At 41.8% G+C, this 20,619-nt stretch overlaps 1 protein-coding gene across 1 annotated transcript; it reads right to left on the bottom strand.

Annotated features, from left to right (window-relative positions):
• Positions 1-10,292: 10,292 nt before the first annotated feature.
• On the bottom strand, positions 10,293-19,676 carry LOC121869486 (protein bunched, class 2/F/G isoform-like). The gene is made up of 5 exons (XM_042370840.1): positions 17,314-19,676; positions 12,459-12,640; positions 11,434-11,574; positions 10,504-10,703; positions 10,293-10,382 (listed from the first exon to the last, which is right to left on the bottom strand). The coding sequence occupies exons 1-5, from the start codon at positions 19,362-19,364 to the stop codon at positions 10,293-10,295; spliced, it is 2,664 nt and encodes an 887-aa protein (XP_042226774.1). The 5' UTR covers positions 19,365-19,676.
• Positions 19,677-20,619: the final 943 nt, after the last annotated feature.

The raw sequence follows: 20,619 nt of genomic DNA, 5'->3' as shown, positions 1-20,619 counted from the left end.
CTTTTTCTTCTCAGCACCACAAAACTCTCACTTTTAAGCTTGCCAGCCATTTTAAAGTGAATTACAAACAAAAATTTTGTATGTGTACTGACTTTGGGACTCAAAAATACGTAATTTGACCAAATTTTGGTACGACCGAGGCAGGTCGTAAGTCGGGGAGGAGCTGTACATCACCATCACCACACATCTTCATCTGACACCATAAGCATCAAGGTTCACCTATATTAAATGTCTTATGATAATGGTTATGTGACTATATTAATAGTAATCTGGCACCTTTGACTCCACTTTGGCGCTGCTCTTTCTAGGTCGAGTGCCAACCTGACGTGACATAAGAGGCATTATTGACGGTGTGTGTGTGTGTGTGTGTGTGTGTGTGTGTGTGTGTGTGTGTGTGCCATAACACAACACAGTATATACCAATAAGCCAAGGAAAAGATGAGTCACCCTCATCAGTAGTCATTCCCTGTTTCCTCCACCAGCTCCCTCTAATTACATTCTTCCTGCATTAATGGTCTATGTAACAAGATGCTTCCTGAGCCCAACACTATTTGTATATCGTCACTTTGTTTCTCACACCATAGAGCCATCCATACACACATTAGTTAAACCCTTCAGAAGCTCTAACACTACAGGGATATAGCACTGGGACAAGATAGTACTGATGGCTTTATATGAAGTGGTGTGAGGCGAAGATTTTCTCTCTATTTATATTTGTGTAGCATTTACGGTTCAACGACATTTCATAACAAGTTCAGTAAAAAATTAACCTAACCTAACCTAACCTAATCTAATCTAACCGAACCAGTTCAGTATAAAATGAATCTAATCATGACTTAATCTCCTCCAAAATAACGACATTATTAACGAAACATAATAAAATAAACCAGTAATACAGTACAGTATTCAACAGACTGGTGAAGATAAACCCACCACCACCATCACTAGGGAGCTTTGGGGTGATGGGTCCACCAGGATATCTTGTGAGGTAAAATTTGTGTAGGCAGTCAAGAACACCTAATGTATACTGTATTAAAATTTGGATCTGATAAACTAATATATGGTACATGTGACCATTTACCAGACAACTGGTGGTGGTGGTACAGTGGTAACGTGTTCACTACTGTACTGTGTGACACTACCAAATATGGCAGGTTTTCTCCAGGTACAGTACTGCACTGTGAGGGTTACAGTGGACAACACCGCACCAGACTACTCATCGCTACAAGGCACCCTGGACAGACTACAGGAATGGACTACGGAGAACAAGGTCACCATCAACCACGCCAAAACCGTAGTCATGCACATCAATACCGCCACCACTCCAGTGCAAGCTCCAGCAGTCACAGTGGGTGCCCATCCTCTCCAGCTGGTGCAATCTGCCAAACTCCTGGGTGTAACTATAGACAACAAACTGGACTGGAAGGCCCATGTAAACAACACAATCAAGGCAGCCTCGTACTGTCTCTACATGCTACGACGACTTAGGTCACTTGGGACACCCACGGCAGAGCTGAGGACTATCTACAACGCCTTTATTCTCCCCAAACTAACGTATGCATCGCCAGCCTGGTCGTCTTCTCTCAACTCCACCCAACAACGTCAGCTAGAGAAGGTACAGAAAAGGGCCTGCAGAATCATGCTCGGCGCAGACTGCTCCGGCTGCATCAACGCTCTCTCCACCCTGGAAATGCCATCCCTCAGTGACCGCCACCACCAAGCACTAGCAAGGTTTGGCAGTGGACTACTGCACCATCCTCGTCATCGCCACCTCCTGCCACCGGCAGTCCCCCGCCCACCTCGCGCAGTCCGCCACTACAACAAAATTCAGCCCATAAGAGCCCGCACCAATAGATATAAGAATAGCACCATCCCATCTATTGTTAAAATAATAAACAACTCCTGATTTATGTACTGTACAGCGCTGTAAATGTATTCAACGCATATCATTATGTCTAAATCAAATGTAAGTTTGTATATTTTCAGCCACCGGCTGCAACTCTATTAATAAACCATTTATTATTATTATTATTATTATTATTATTATTATTATTATTTACAGTTTCCTCCTGCACTAACGCTGGACAATAAAGTTCATAAAAAAAAAGCCTAGACCGACTGCCCAAAATATCCAGTATGGTGTTAATGATGAAATGATAAACAAATAAAAAAAATATTGGCAGTGGATCTATTTTATGCCTGGGACAAGGCTGGTGGTACGGTACAGAATATTTTTCCGTACTCCGTACCTGGCTAAAATACAGTACCGTAATTTCATACCGTACCCCCAATTATTTTTCCGTACCGTACAGTACGGAAAAAATAACGTACCGTAATTCCGTACTTTTTTCGTACCATCGGCAAAATATATTTACGTACATCAAAATAATTCTCTATTTGTGAACAATTTATTAGAGTACAGTACATGTGTGGATTTGAAAAGGAACATTTACGAAGTGACTATAGATGTAAATGTGCCCACATAATATTGTTGCCTTATTACGGAATTTTATTTCTTAATCTACCTAATTTACAATGAAGCAAAAATATGGGTCATCTTACCAATAAGGTGCAATATTAGATAAAGTGCCCCTGTTTGACTGCTCCCTCCCGACGGCGACAACGACAATGGAAGGGGTGACTCTGGAGAGTTGGAGACACTACTCTCAACTCTCAAGTTATACGTGAATAGTTGGCGTGACGCAACATGATCAGTACTGACAGTACCAGACTACCAGCTCGCGGACTATACTGATCACTCACAGATGCCACCAATACATTAACCCTTTGAAGATCGATGACACATTTTTTTCTCTTTTCTAACTATTATTAGATGATTTTATTCAATTTAGGAAGGGAATATGAAAGAAAATAGAGAGATGGCTAATTCAGCTAGTCTATAGTGTTTATTCCCATAAATTCTTCCTAAGCTGCATAAAAGTGTCTAATGGTAGACAGAATAAACTGCCAAAATGCGTCACATTCCTCAAGGGGTTAATAATTGCATCATCATGTTTTAAGCCCGGGGTACAGCACAGTACGGAATTTTGCTCATTTTTCCGTACCTAAATCGTACCGTACCGTACTTCAAGGAAAACATCGTACCGTAATTCCGTACCGTACATTGACTAAATATCAACTGTACTGTACTTCGTACCATACCATAATGCCAGCCTTTGCCTGGGAGAGTTAGCTTAGATCAGAGAACCCAGTGACCTACACCTGGCTGAGATGCCATTCAGTTTCATCAATATCTCCGACACACAAAAATAAGAGAAGCCTCGAGAGAACCCGCGAGAGGAGAGAGAACAGAGACACTAATGACAACACCAGATTCAAGAGAGAACATTTCATTATTGGTCAATTTTCACGAGTATGCAAAGTTAGGTTGATCTTACTCAACCCAACCCAAGCTAACCTAACCCAATTTTGATCTTATAAACAGATCACTTGAAGATTAGGAACCCCACCAATTTCATGTGATGATTAAACTCCCTAATGCTAAATGGGAGGGTTAGGTTGGGTTAAATATGGTTATGTGTTAGGTTAGGTTAGTATTAGGGCGTTTAGTCATGAAGTAATATAAGCCGGGGTTCCTAATCTTCAAGGCATCCATCTCACCAAGAACGCTGCTCTGAGATCCTACTCATAAACACATCATCATCTACTGGACAACTCAACAGATATGTGGCTCATAAAGTCTTAAGTGTTTTCACAAGTAAGTTTTTTCAGAAATCCTGATATAGTATTAGAGTATGTGCCAAGACCATTATCTACACAGTAACACATGCAATGCCCAATACACAGAGTCCTCACTAATTCCACATCATTGAAGCTCTGGGTTGATCAAATCAACACAAAATATCAAATTACCCCAAAACATTCAAAAAAATACTATAATGTATTGTCTATAACAGAGAAACACATCTCCGATTCTAAACAGTGCTCTCTTCTCTAGGGTCGTCCAGCACCACAAAAAACTGTACAGTGTAGTGCATCCATAGATCAAATGAACCAGTAGAAACTTAATTACCTCATAAGTATCAGACAGAACACCTTCAGAGACAAGAGGAAGAAACTTACGAGTCGTTCATCAAGTATAATAAAACCGTCATGTTCTACCAACTATAATGTTTTTATGTTTTATAACAGGTTGGATAATTTATGTCACCCTACAGAGTACACCAGTTTCTTCCATCTGTGGTTTCTGTATTAAGTTTTACAATGAATCAGATAATTTATTAATTCTCAAAAACTACACTGCCTTAACCCCAGCAGAGAAGGGGAGGTAGCTACAGGTACTGAGTACAGTACATCATTAAGGAACCAAACACCTGTACAGTACCTCCCTCCTACATTCTCCGTGCATAAATGACAAAACTATCGCATCTCACGTCATACCCAAATTCAGCTTATCTTATCAAGATAACGCGGCAGGTGTTTACAAGGTCGTTACATTCTATGCTTATCTTAGGCTATCATGATTTCCGTCTGTCGATAAGTATTGCAGTACTGTACTGAACACTTAATACAAGTCTCATCAAAGGTTATAATTTGAGATTTTCCATTTTAGTAAATCTTTCTTACACGTGTAAATCAGCGTCAACGTGAACGTGTCTGAACCAGGTGCTATCTCTTGAACCTGTGGGGCTTCAGGACATCAGGTCCAAGATTCACCACAAGTACTGGACCCTTGTTCCCATGACTAAAACCTAACCTAACCTAACTCCATGACCAAGACAGCAAGTTTATAGTTGACTAAAAACCTAATCTAACCCAGTCTGACACAACCCAATATAACCTAACCCAAACTAATCCAACCCAACACAATCTAACAACTCATCTTAATCCCATGACCAAACCAGCATATTCTTATGAAAATTCTTTCAGTTCCTGTTGATTCAGTACCTCACCTAACCTAACCTTATGACCCCCAGGTAGCATAAAGGTATTTAATCATCAGGTGATCTCATACTATAGTAGACTTGTATACAATATAATTAATAAGAAAACTAGTTCATCTCCCTAAGGATAATTCATGATATTAATAGGAAAAACTCACAGAAAAATAAATATTTAACATAATCTGGTCCACAGCTTATCTCACTGACCTCTCCTTGACTCTTTAATGGTCACCGCCCTGAACGCCGGCCGCTGTACATCCCCAGAGAAAACTTGGCCAATGTTTTACAGTGAAACCTCCATATAACAGACTTCTCTCTTCATACAATACGTTAGATGGAGGTTTCACATATAACAGACCCTAAATATAATGGACTTCCATCTCTATATAGTTCATTAAATAGAGGTTTCACATCTACAGACCCTCAATAGGTACTCCTCGACTTATGACCACCCGGACATACAACCGCCACAGTCGTATAAAATATTTTTCAAATTACGTATTTTCGAGCCCCGAAGTTAGTGATTGCGCTGTGTACTGACAAAATTTTCGTTTGTAATTTCCTTTAAAATGGCTGGCAAGCTTAAAAGTGAGAGTTTGGTGGTGCTGAGAAGAAAAAGGGACACCCACTTTAGATTTTCTATGTATTATTTTTGCATTTTTGACTTATGACCAATTCGACTTACGACCTGGATTTGGGTCCCTAACCCCGTCGTAAGTCGGGGACTGCCTGTATTATCTGTAGGTATGGTTGTAAGTATTATCTGTAGGTATGGTTTATCTTGGTGACAGAGAGGGGATACAGATATATACCATAGAGCACCAAACTGGAAATAAGAATGTGGTGATGGCTTTGTTGGTCCAACTGCCTTACTCTTTACCATTGTTGTATACCTGCAGTCTTTTAATATTGAAAATTGTATATCTGAGTGTACGCTCTATGCACTGCACACCTGCACCTGTGTTGTCTATAAATATGCTGAACTGTTTACCTGTACTACTGTGTGTCTGTATACATCCGGAACTGTATACTGTACTGTATCTGCATTGTCTTTTTAGCTACATGCCGAACTGTATACATGCATTGCCTATACTGTATACATGTACTGTATATGCGAAACTAATACGTAGTAAACTTGTATGACAACTGATTATGTATTATCACTATATTAACATACAGTAGTAAAATAGTGACCCTGAAGAGTCAGCAAACTTTATATAATTTTTCACAATCAAGGAGTGTCGACCCCAAGCAAGAAGGAAAACCATCTTGGCCCGGGCAGTGACACAGCTATTGGTCGACGCAGTGCATGACACACCTGGATGACACCTCATTATTCTGAACCCAAATCACATAAGGTGAAGGAGGGGGGTCCTTGGGCTATCAGTCGTGTTAATGAACCGACACAAATGATGTAAATAAATGGAGGATTTCGTTTAGATTAGAAACATTACAATTATGTCATCTGATGATTAGACTAGGTTAGGTTAGGTTATATTGCCCCCAGTGTGATACAAAATAATGTATAGTAATCCTGATCATATACTGTACAATACAATACAAACTTACAACAAGTGTGTAAAGTGTGTAGCTGTGTACAGAAATTGGTGTCATTAAAAACCAAAGTGTTTGATCAACAATGTTTTGGAAGTTCCTAAGTTTTTAAAATGCATCAGATAATTTATGGACACCCTGTACTGTATGGACACCCTGTACTGTATGGACACCCTGTACTGTATGGACACCCTGTACTGTATGGACACCCTGTACTGTATGGACACCCTGTACTGTATGGACACCCTGTACTGAATGGACACCCTGTACTGTATGGACACCCTGTACTGTATGGACACCCTGTACTGTACGGGACACCCTGTACTGTATGTGGCCCTGTACTGTATGGACACCTGTATGGACATTCTGTACTGTATGGACACCCTGTACTGTATGGACACCCTGTACTGTGTATGGACACCCTGTACTGTATGGACACCCTGTACTGTATGGACCTGTACTGTATGGACACCCCTGTACTGTATGGACACCCTGTATGGACACCCTGTACTGTATGGCCTGTGTATGGACAGTACATGGACCCTGTACTGTATGGACACACTGTATGGACACTTGTACTGTATGGTCACCCTGTACTGTATGGACACCACTGTGCTGGTGGACACCCTGTGGACACTGTATGGACACCTGTACTGTATGGACACCCTGTATGGACAATGCTCTGTACTGTACACCCTGTACTGTATGGACACCCTGTACTGTATGGGACACCCTGTACAGTATGGACACCCTGTACAGTATGGACACCCTGTACTGTGTGGACACCTGTACTCATGGACACCCTGGTACTGTATGGACACCCTGTACTGTATGGACACCCTGTACTGTATGGACACCCTGTACTGAATGGACACACCCTGTACTGTATGGACACACCCTGTACTGTATGGACACCCTGTACTGTATGCTGTATGGTCACCCTGTACTGTGGCGGGACACCCTGTACTGTATGGTCACACTGTATGGACACCCTGACTGTATGGACACCCTGTACTGAATGGACACCCTGTGTGCTGTATGGACACCCTGTACTGTACAACTGTACTGTGGTGGACACCCTGTACAGTATGGACACCCTGTGCTGTATGGACACCCTGTACTGTATGGACACCCTGTGCTGTACTGTACTGTATGGACACCCCCTGTACTGTATGGACACCCCTGTATGTATGGACACCTGTACTGTATGGACACTCTGTACTGTATGGACACTGTACGGACTGTGCATATGGACATGCCTGTACTGTATGGGACACCCTGTACTGTATGGCACCCTGTACTGTATGGTCACCCTGTACTATATGGTCACCCTGTACTGTATGGACACCCTGTACAGTATGGTCACCCTGTACTATATGGTCACCCTGTACTGTATGGACACCCTGTACTGTATGGTAATACTAAGTGATTCATTCCTGATAAATTCAGACACAAATCAGTAATGGTGTTTGTCAATATGCCAGAGTGCCGGTCATGGGTGCCAGAGTGCCAATCATGGGTGCCAGAGTGCCAGTCATGTGTGCCAGAGTGCCAGTCATGTGTGCCAGAGTGCCAGTCATGGGTGCCACAGTACAGTATAAATAAACTCTAAGACATTATTTTTCTGTTCTTCTCCATGGTATTTGTACAGCAGTTTAATAAAAATATTTTGATGAAAATTTCCAATAAAATGCTGTCAATATTGGGGTAATGAGCCTGAACATCTATGTACCATCATACGGACTGTATGGTACTGAAGAGCTGTGTACCATCATAAGGACTGTAGTACCATCATACGGACTGTATGGTACCGGAAGAGCTGTGACCATCATAGTGCGACTGTATGGTACCGAAGATCATGTACCATCATACGGACTGTGGCGACTGAAGATCTGTGTACCATCATATGGACTGTATGGTACCGAAGATCTGTGTACCATCATATGACCGTATGAGCCGCCATCTGTGTACCATCATAAGGACCGTATGGTACTGAAGATCTGCGTACCATCATGGGGTGACTGTATGGTACTGAAGAGCTGTGTACCATCATACCGGACTGTGGCGGGTACTGAAGAGCTGTACCATCATACCGACTGTGGCGGTACCGAAGCCATCTGCACTACCGCAGGACCGCGGCACACTGTGTACCATCGCGGCGACCGGTGGCGGTACCGAAGATCTGTGTACCATCGACATACGACTGGCGGTACCGTGAAGACGGTGTACCATCATAAGGACTGTATGGTACTGAAGATCTGTGTACCATCATATGACTGTATGGTATCGGAAGATCTGTGTGCCATCATAAGGACTGTATGGTACCGAAAGAGCTGTGTACCACGCGATGGACTGTGGCGGTACCGAAGATCTGTGGTACCATCATAATGACTGTAGCGGTACTGAAGATCTGTGTACCATCATAATGGACTGCCAGTACTGAAGATCTGTGTACCATCATATGACTGTATGGTACTGAAGAGCTGTGTAACACGAGCAATGGACTGGTAAGGGTACTGAAGATCTGTGTACCATCATAAGGACTGTATGGTACTGAAGATCTGTGTACCATCATAAGGATCAGGCGGTAACAGAAGAGCTGTACCATCATAAGGGACTGTGGCGGTACTGAAGATCTGTGTACCATCATAAGGACTGTATGGTACTGAAGAGCTAAAATTAACATACGGACTGTATGGTACTGAAGATCTGTACCATCATATGACCGTATGGTACTGGAAGATCTGTACCATCATAAGGACTGTATGGTACTGGAAGAGCTGTGTACCATCATACGGACTGTGTGGTACTGAAGATCTGTGTACCATCATATGGACTGTATGAGTACTGAAGAGCTGTGTACCATCATAAGGACTGTATGGTACTGATGATCTGTGTACCATCATATGACTGTATGGTACTGAAGCATCTGTGTACCATCATAAGGACTGTATGGTACTGAAGAGCTGTGTACCATCATATGACCAAGTGGTACTGAAGATCAGTACCATCATATGAATGGTGGTGCTGAAGATCTGTGTACCATCATAAGGACTGTGGCGGTACTGAAGATCTGTACCATCATAAGGACTGTATGGTACTGAAGAGCTGTAACATAGTGACTGGCGGTACTGGAAGATCGTACCATCATAAGTGGACCGTATGGTGCCGGCATTCCTGTACCATCATAAGCGACCGTATGGTACTGAAGAGCTGTGTACCATCATAAGTGACTGTATGGTACTGAAGATCTGTGTACCATCATATAAGGACGCAGGTATCGGAAGACCTGTGTACCATCATAAGACTGTATGCGTATACTCGAAGATCCTGTGTACTAACAGCAAGGACGTATGGTACTGAAGAAAGGGTACCATCATATGGACTGTATGGTACTAGTATTCCGTACCATCATAGTGACTGTATGGTACTGATGATCTGTGTACCATCATATGGACTGTATGGTAATGAAGATCTGTGTACTATCATAAGGACTGTATGGTACCGAAGATCTGTGTACTAATTATAAGGACTGTATGGTACTGAAGATCTGTGTACCATCATAAGGACTGTATGGTACTGGCTGAAGATCTGAAAATACCATAAGGACTGTATGGTACTGAAGAGCTGTGTACCATCATAAGGACCTGTATGGTACGAAAGAGCTGTGTACCATCATAAGGACTGTAAGGGAAAACAAAGAGCTGTGTATTATCATAGGACTGTATGGAAAATGAAGATCTGTGTACCATCATAAGGACTGTATATACTGATGATCTGTGTAACATCATATGGGACTGTATGGTACTGAAGATCTGTGTACTATCATAAGGATCATGGTACTGAAGATCTGGTACCATCATAAAGGACTGTATGGTACTGAAGAGCCAGTACCATCATAAGGACTGTGGGCAAATTGAAGATCTGTAAAATTAATTATAAGCACTCATGGTACTAAAGATCTGTACCATCATAAGGACTGTAAAGTGGTACTGAAGAGCTGTGTACCATCATAAGGACTGCATGGCACTGAAGAGCCGTGTACCATCAGCAAGGACTTCGTATGGTACTGAAGAGTCTCGTGTACCATCATAAGGACTTCTATGGTACTGAAGAGCTGCAACAATGGTAAGGACTGTATGGCATTGAAGAGCTGTGTACCATCATATGACCGTGGCGGTACTGGAAGAGCGTGTACCATCATAAGGACGGTGGCGTACTGAAGATCTGTGTACCAACAGGCGACTGTATGGTGTCAAAGGAGTTGTGTACCATCATAAGGACTGTATGGTACTGAAGAGCTGTGTACCATCATAAGGACTGTATGGTACTGAAGATCTGTGTACCATCATAAGGACTGTATGGTACTGAAGATCTGTGTACCATCATAAGGACTGTATGGTACTGAAGAGCTGTGTACCATCATAAGGACTGTATGGTACCGGAAGATCTGTGTACCATCATATGACTGTATGGTACCGGAAGAGCTGTGTACCACTGGCGGCGACTGGCGGTAATAAAGAGCCAGGTACCATCATAAGGACTGTGGCGGTACTTGATGATTTGTAAATTATCATAGTGACTGTATGGTACTGAAGATCTGTGGTACCATCATATGGACTTCAGGCGGTACTGATGATCTGTGTACCATCATAAGGACCGTATGGTACCGTAAAGGAGCTGTGTACCATCATAAGTGACCGTATGGTACTGAAGACTGTGTACCATCATAAGGACTAAAAGGTACTGAAGATCGTACTATCATAAGGATCAAAGTGGTACTGATGATCTGTACCATCAAGGCGTGACCGTATGGCATTGATGATTCGTACCATCATATGGACTGTATGGTACTGAAGATCTGTACCATCATAGGCACCGTATGGTACCGAAGATCTGTGTACCATCATAAGGACTGTATGAAAACAAAGAGCTGTACCATCATAGTGACTGTATGTAGCCGAAGATCAGGTACCATCGATAAGCACTTCGTGGCGGTACTGAAGATCTGTACCATCATAAGGACCAGGCGGTACTGATGATCTAAAATACTCGGCGGCAGACTGTATGGTACTGAAGATCTGCGTAACATCATAGACCGTATGGTACTGAAGATCTGTGTACCATCATAAGGACTGTGGCGGTACCGAAGATCTGTGTACCATCATAAGGACGCTGGTACTGAAGATCTGTGTACCATCATAAGGACTGTATGGTACTGAAGATCTGTACCATCATAAGGACTGTGGCGAGTACTGAAGATCTGAAAACATCATAAGGACTGTATGGTACTGAAGAGCGTACCATCATAAGGACTGTATGGGTACTGAAGATCTGTGTACCATTATAAGGACTGTAAGGAAAAATAAAGATCTGTACCATCATAAGGACTGTATGGGTACTGCATCTGTACCATCGAGTATAATTGTATGGTACTGAAGATTCCAAAATTACCTATAAGGACTGTATACTGAAGATCTGTGTACCATCATATGACTGTATGGTACTGGAAGATCTGTGTACCACATCATAAGGACCGTAAGGGTAACAAAGATTGTGTACCATCATACGGACTGTGCGGTGTCAAGAGCCGTGTACCATCATAAGGACTGTATGGTACTGAAGATCTGTGTGTACCATCATAAGGACTGTGCGGTACCGAAGATCTGTACCAACATAAGGACTGGGCGGTACTGAAGATCTGTGTACCATCATAAGGACTGTATGGTACTGAAGAGCTGTGTACTATCATATGAGGACTGTATGGTACTGAAGAGCGTACCATCATAAGGACTGTATGTGGTACTGAAGATCTGTGGTACCACTATAAGGACCGTATGGTACCGAAGAAAGCTGTGTACCATCATAAGTGCACTCGTATGGTACCGAAGATCTGTGGTACCATCATATGACCGTATGGTACCGGAAGATCTGTGTACCATCATAAGGACTGCTGGTATGGTACTGAAGAGCTGTGTACCACTGCAGGACTTTACGTACTGAAGATCTGTGGTACCATCATAAGCGACCGTATGGTACCGTGGAAGATCTGTGTACCATCATAAGGACTGTGGCGGTACCGAAGAGCTGTGCAAACATCATATGACTGCTGTATGGTACTGAAGATCTGTGTACCATCATAAGGACTGTATGGTACTGAAGATCTGTGTACATCAGTGCGACTGCAAGCGTAAAATACTGAAGATCTGTGTACCTTAACAGCATGGACTGTATGGTACCGAAGAGCCAGGTACCATCATAAGGACTGTATGGTACTGAAGAGCCAAAACATCAAGGCGACTGTATGGTACTGGAAGAGCTGTGTACCATCATAAGGACTGTATGGTACCGAAGAGAGCTGTGTACCATCATAAGGACTGTATGGTACTGAAGAGCTGTGTGTACCATCATGGGCGACTGTATGGTACTGAAGAGCTGTGTACCATCATAAGGACTGTATGGTACTGAAGAGCTGTGTACCATCATAAGACCGGTACCGAAGAGCTGTACCATCATAAGGACTGGCGGTACCGAAGATTCAGTACCAATATATGACCGTATGGTACCGAAGATCTGTGTACCATCATAAGCGACTGGGATGGTACTGGAAGATCTGTGTACCATCAGCAATGACTGTGGCGGTACGGAAGAGCTGTACCATCATAAGTGACTGTATGGTAATAAAGAGCTGTGTACCATCATAAGGACTGTATGGTACCGAAGAGTTGTGTACCATCATAAGGACTGTATATACTGAAGAGCTGTGTACCATCATAAGGACTGTATGGTACTGAAGAGCTGTGTACCATCAGCAAGGACTGTATGGTACTGAAGAGCTGTACCATCATAAGGACTGTATGGTACCGAAGAGCTGTGCACCATCATGGGCGACTGTATGGTACTGAAGATCTGTGTACCATCATAAGGACCGTATGGTACTGAAGAGCTGTGTACCATCATAAGGACCTGTATGGTACTGGAAGAGCCACCACACACACACACACACACACACACACACACACACACACACACACACACACACACACACACACACACACACACACACACAGGAGTGACTGTGGCGGTACTGAAGAGCTGTGTACCATCATAAGGACTGTATGGTACTGAAGATCTGTGTACCATCATAAGGACTGTATGGTACTGTAGCTGAAGTCTATGTATCCATCAGCTATATATTATAGAGATGAAATCCTGTACCTGACTATAGCTTCTATCATTAAGACTGATACAATACGTACACTTTATTTCAAACAGACAAGACCAATCAATTAAACCCAACCTACTACTATAATAATATTTCTTCAGTAGAGTACAGTACTGGTAAAAAGGAACCCAACAACGTTTAGAATGGAGGACTGTGGTCATCAACCCTGGGATATGAGGACAGTACTGAGTGATTCATTTTGGCTGTACTGGTATATAAACTATATAGGTATACAGGTTAGCATACATTAAATACTTGTACTGTCACAGACAATGTAGGTATACAGGTTGTCATACATTAAATACTTGTACAGACTATGTAGGCATACAAACAATGTAGGTATACAGGTTAGCATATATTAAAAACTTGAACAAACAATGTAAGTACACAATAACAGTAAACAGTGAGGCAATATGACCAAGGCCAGTCGACAAAGCTCTCAGACGCTTATTTCTACGAGTTAGGTTGTGTGATTTCTTTTTTTTACCCATTTTAAAAGATTTTCACAATCAAAACACTAACTAACCTTTATTTTCCGCAGGTCTAGCCCCAGATGCATAAACTACAAGTATGGTAATGCATATTTACATTCCACTTGTGTTACGTATATTATGCCCCAAAATTTTCAAGTGTAGTTCAGTGGTGCTGGATGTATCAACACTAATATACCACTTAGATTACCACTTAATACTGTATATAAGTGAGTTGTTCATAAAGCAATGCTACCTAGGGAATTAATGCTTATGTATACTTGGTCATTGTATCTGTCAAATAATTCTACCTACGGAAATTGTGTTAAGAATTATTTTGCATTTAATAGTAACTTGGGAATTATACTGTTGGACTTACTGTACAGCATTTTGTATTTATATACTGTATGTGTGAAATAATTTTATCTAAAGAATTACATAGTTAGAATTATTGTAGTAGTGTAGTTATAACTGTACCCTTTCCATGCTAACCTGGCCCATAAGCCACGCCCCTCTTCTATACTGTAGCTGATTGGTTCATAGAAAATTCAAACACAAATGTGTTCACAATAGGTCAGCAGATCTGTTATTATCTAAAATAATGTTAAATATCTGGACTATCAAAATGTAAATGATCTCAAGTCATTAGCTCTTCAGAGAGGATGTTAGAAAATGTTAAATATTTATTATAAAAGGTCGATATAAATACAGGCTTATATAAGCTCAGGGTGTCATAGGTTATCCGCCATACTGTACAGGGTGTGTCATGGGTCACTCACCATACTGTACAGGTTAGGTCAGGTCAGGTCAAGGAAGTTAATACAGATTTAGCTTGTATTTCCGGCCAGTTTTAAAAGAACCGTAGAATAAAAAAATAAAATTAATACTATATATAAATCAGAGTTCCATCATTACAGTAAGTAAGCCAAACTAACATCACCAATTTTCTATGATCATAATCCCAAAACCATAATGTTAATATAATGTTCTTAACAAAGTAACAATTAATAAGGTGATGAATGGTTATATGATAAAACATTAATAAATTAATATAAAGAGCCTTCAATAACACATACAGTATATAATGTACTGCATACATAACATTCAGATAAAAAAATATAAATAAATTAATAATTAAATAAAGTACGACCATCATATTAATATTTCACCAAATAAATATTAATATTGGGGAATTTTGCTCCAATACTTAAAAATATTGTGAGGAGCAGCAGTCGAGGGTCACTTACACATTACTTTATTACCAACTGTTACTTTACATAAAATTATCAAGACAAAATATATATTGTACTGTACTGGTATATATTGTACTGTACTGGTAAATACTGTACTGGTATATATTGTACTGTACTGGTAAATACTGGACTGGTATATACTGTACTGTACTGGTATATACTGTACTGCTATATATTGTACTGTACTGGTATATATTGTACTGTACTGGTATATATTGTACTGTATTGGTATATACTATACTGTACTGGTATATATTGTACTGTATTGGTAAATACTGTACTGGCATATATTGTACTGTATTGGTATATACTATACTGTACTGTTATATATTGTACTGTACTGGTAAATACTGTACTGTACTGGTATATATTGTACTGTATTGGTATATACTATACTGTACTGTTATATATTGTACTGTACTGGTAAATATTGTACTGTACTGGTAAATACTGTACTGTACTGGTATATATTGTACTGTATTGGTATATACTATACTGTACTGTTATATATTGTACTGTACTGGTAAATACTGTACTGTACTGGTATATACTGTACTGGTATATATTGTACTGTATTGGTATATACTATACTGTACTGTTATATATTGTACTGTACTGGTAAATACTGTACTGTACTGGTATATATTGCACTGTATTGGTATATACTATACTGTACTGTTATATATTGTACTGTACTGGTAAATACTGTACTGTACTGGTATATATTGTACTGTACTGGTATATACTGTACTGTACTGGTATATATTGTACTGTACTGGTATATACTGTACTGTACTGGTATATATTGTACTGTATTGGTAAATACTGTACTGGTATATACTGTACTGTACTGGTATATACTGTACTGGTATATATTGCACTGTATTGGTATATACTATACTGTACTGTTATATATTGTACTGTACTGTACTGGTATATATTGTACTGTACTGGTAAATACTGTACTGTACTGGTATATATTGTACTGTACTGGTAAATACTATACTGTACTGGTATATAATGTACTGTATTGGTAAATACTGTACTGTACTGGTATATATTGTACTGTACTGGTATATATTGTACTGTACTGGTAAATACTGTACTGTACTGGTATATATTGTACTGTACTGGTATATACTGTACTAGTATATATTGTACTGTATTGGTATATACTATACTGTACTGTTATATATTGTATACTGGTAAATACTATACTGTACTGGTATATAATGTACTAAATACTGTACTGGTATATAATGTACTGTATTGGTAAATACTATACTGTACTGGTATATAATGTACTGTATTGGTAATATACTGTACTGTACTGGTATATATTGTACTGTACTGGTATATATTGTACTGTACTGTACTGGTATTGTACTGTACTGGTTATATATTGTACTGTACTGGTATATACTGTACTGGTATATAATGTACTGTATTGGTAAATACTGTACTGTACCGGTATATATTGTACTGTACTGGTAAATACTATACTGTACTGGTATATAATGTACTGTATTGGTAAATACTGTACTGTACTGTTATATATTGTACTGTACTGGTAAATACTATACTGTACTGGAATATATTGTACTGTATTGTTAAATACTGTACTGTACTGGTATATGTTGTACTGGTATATTTATCTGGTGATGGAACAGGGTAAATAAGACTTTAAATTTGTTAATAAAATAACAAAAAGGTTATATGTGTGTCGAGATCTTCAGTACTTTAGTGAAGTAAGGTGAAACATTAGTGTACTGTACATCTGTTTAGTGGAAGAGAACCACACATCTCAGTGGATCATTATGCTAGACTCTACACAGTACAGTAATGTATACAGAATGATAGATACAGTACTGGTAGTGTATCAGTAGGTAGATAGACAGAAACTTTACCTTTCATTGTCGTCGGGTTGGCCGCCACCTGCTGCTGGAGGCGTGGCGTTGGCCGCCTCGTCCATGGGTTGGCCGGGTGGGATTCCTTCCAGGTTGGTCGGGGGTTGTTGTGGTTGTGATGGCTGAGGTTGTGGTTGTGAGGTCTGTTGTTCGGCCGATGGTGTGGGCTGCACCGTGGGCGCACCCATAGTGTGGTGAGCTTGGGCCTGAGCCGGCGTGGTCGCGGGTGTGGGTGCCGCCCCCGTGCCGGGATGAGATCCGAGGCTGACCTGCGACACCGTCGAGGGCTTGACGGTGCCGGTCTGGGCTGCCGCCGACATCTGCTGGGTGGCACCGACGGCCGCCTGAGTGAGGACCGCAGCCTGGACTATGTTGCTGCTTATCTGCTGAGTGACGGGCAACTGCTGGGCCGTCGGAATCTGCTGGGACGTGGGCACCTGCTGTATCTGGGGCGACCCCGTCATGGTCGTCGGAGGTAACGTCTGAGTCAGCTGCTGGGGCGGTGGTCCGCTGGGCACGACGGTTGTCTGACCCAGACTCTGCTGACCCACACTCTGCTGTGGAAGATTTGGCTGTGCCACTCCAACCTGGGGTTGACTCATCACAGTCGTTGGCTGTGAGGGAACACCTTGGTGGGTCACCACCGACTGTCCCAGACCCTGGGCCGTCATGCCGCCCATCACGCTGGGCTGGAGGGACTGCGTCGGCATCCCGGCCTGGCCCATCACCCCCGGCTGTTGTACGCTCTGCTGAACACTCTGGCCGGGCAGACTCTGGGCGTTGATGGTGGGCTGCGGCATGCTAGACTGGGCCTGTACCGGCTGGTGCTGGGGCGGCTGAGAGATGGACCCTGAGGGCACCATCCCTGGCTGGATGGTGGGTTGGGCGACGCTCCCCGGCTGTAGGTTTGACTGTGGTAGGGTGGTGGCCTGCAGGGTGGTCTGTACAGCAGGCTGGGAAGGTTGAGGTTGTTGTAGAGGTTGTTGTTGTAGAGGTTGTTGCATGGGAGGTTGGGCTTGGGGAGGCGTCTGAGCCGAGGGAGACGGATGGACCGAGGCCGCCTGCCCCTGTGGCGTCTGAGCAGTAGGGGCATAACCCTGGGGCGGCTGTAACTGTCCCGGTATGGTAGAGGCCTGCGGAGGGTACGACAGGGTCCCCTGAGGAGCGGCCGACATGTGTGGTGTGGGCACACCACTCTGGTTGGTCTGGGACGACGGGACCATGGGCGTGGACGCCTGGGAGGAGTGCGGCACTTGGTACTGGGCGGGCACAGCAATGGAGTGGGGCTGGGTCTGGCCGGTCTGGGTCTGCTGCGGTATGGGCACAGACAGCTGTACCACGGTCTGCGGCTGGTGGTCTCCGGCATCCATCTCCTTGAGATTAACACTGTTAACGACCACGGAACTCTCGTCTTTCTTCTGGCCGGCAGCGGCCGACACGGCCGGGGAGTCCATGAAGTCGAGACAGATCCACCTTCCTCGCTTAAATGGTTCATTAGAGTCTATCTTAACGATCTTAAACCTATTCTGCCAGTGATTAACATCGTCCGATTCCCCATCTGCCTTTGCCAGGGCTATGCCGCCCTCGGTCACGTTGACGGTTACTCCCTGAGGTAACATGGCCGTCATCACCCCTCCGGAGCCCGTCTGCTGGACGAGTGCCGTTATGCCGTACTGGGAGCTGGTGGGGATGATTGGGGCCGGGCCAAAGAACACCTCCTCGGACTTGGAGTAGTCCTCGGAGAAACTGGGCGTCTCTTGGTCGAAGTCGGTGACCTTGGAGCTGTCCATTATGTCCGAGATGTCTTCAGTGTCATCGGCACTGTCCTCACCTCCATCGTTGCTGAGGCGAGAAGTAATACTGGTGATCTGGAAGGAGGAGTTTTTCTTCTTCTGGTAGGCCTGACTGCCAGCGGCGGCAGTAGCAGCCTGAAGGTGGAGGTTACTCCTGTCACCATCCAGCCTGAGAGTCTCACTGGTCGTCAGGTTGATCACATTATTACTACACTTATCCAGTAACTGACTGTTGTGATCGTTCATATTGGATGCCATAATGTATTATATATCTCTAAATCACAGACTCGACAATGATATGAGGAAGAAGAGACCAAGTAATAACCTCAACTTGGCCAGACGGGAAGAAAAACTACTTCAAGTTGAGTTATAAGTTATACCACTGGTCCCGTCACCAAGATGACCGTCACTCTCACCATAACTCACTCTCACCTGCCCATCATTGCCCACAACATAATCAACACCCCCAAGGAAAAAAATTCTCCTTCCCTTAAAACTTCACAAATAAGTGAGCGTATAGACAGTGAATTTGTCTCATTTGTTTACCTATGAACTTTTATAGATGGCGTACACAAGGTCGGCAAAACCACAAAAAACATATTCTAGTGGAGGTGGAAAGGTGTTGGCTAGTGGTGATAGACGACTCGATCTTCCTTTCGCGATCCTCACCTCCCGCTCCTCAACACCCAGATATTGGCCTCCACCTCCACCATGGCGTTTATACTGATAAAAATGTTCACCTCTCAGCTGCAGAATCTGGCAACAACACTCATATACATTATCTAAAATCACTATATAAATCACCAAATACGAAATAAAACTCTTAATTTATATATATTACGTATATATACACTCATCATGGCGTCTGTACTGCTCTAAATCTTCCTCTTTCATTTGACAATAGCATTCATATACATTATCTAAAATCATTATATAAATCGCCACATACTAAACAAAACTCTTAATTTATATATATTACGTATATATAAAGTCGTCATTATGTCTATATTGCTTAATATATCCATCTTTTATTAGACAATGACACTTGATTAAATTATTTCAGATAAATCTCAAATCAATCAAAACAATAATAATGAATAATGTTTCAGATTAAATTAATTATCAAGCTACTTTTCCCACCATATTCACTCGCATCTTCTATCAACTCTTATTTTTTTCTAATAACTACAAATAATTCTCAAACGACAATAATATCCCAATAATATAAATAATTGTTACATTTTCTTTTTAATTCGTAGATTTAAATTTATCACCAGATTTTCATTTCCTTCTCCATACACTTTTTATTTTATTTCATCACCTTAACTCTATTTTGGCTAATATAATCGATAATTAGTAAATCTCTATATAATCGTAAATTGAATAAGATTATAGATATGCAGACAATTGATGGTTTCAGTTTATTTACATGTTAATTAATTTCTTCACTCAAATGTAATATTTAACTGAATTTTTTTCTTTTATAACTCTCTATCTCCTTATTTTAACACCT

This window comes from Homarus americanus, unplaced genomic scaffold (assembly GCF_018991925.1).
Source record: "Homarus americanus isolate GMGI-L3 unplaced genomic scaffold, GMGI_Hamer_2.0 scaffold23578, whole genome shotgun sequence".
Taxonomy (NCBI): domain Eukaryota; kingdom Metazoa; phylum Arthropoda; class Malacostraca; order Decapoda; family Nephropidae; genus Homarus; species Homarus americanus.
This window is presented reverse-complemented; position numbering and strand designations above follow the sequence as displayed.

What these genes read in the sequence shown, in the direction of transcription:
- LOC121869486 (XM_042370840.1), bottom strand. Translation starts at nt 19,364, where the DNA reads ATGGCATCCAATATGAACGATCACAACAGTCAGTTACTGGATAAGTGT. An exon ending in CAACCCGACGACAATGAAAG is followed by an intron (nt 12,641 to 17,313) that starts GTAAAGTTTCTG and finishes TTACGCTTGCAG; the next exon opens with TCGCACTGATGTACACAGAT. An exon ending in CCACGAAGTGCTTATCGATG is followed by an intron (nt 10,704 to 11,433) that starts GTACCTGATCTT and finishes GACACCATACAG; the next exon opens with TCGCCTGTTGGTACACAGAT.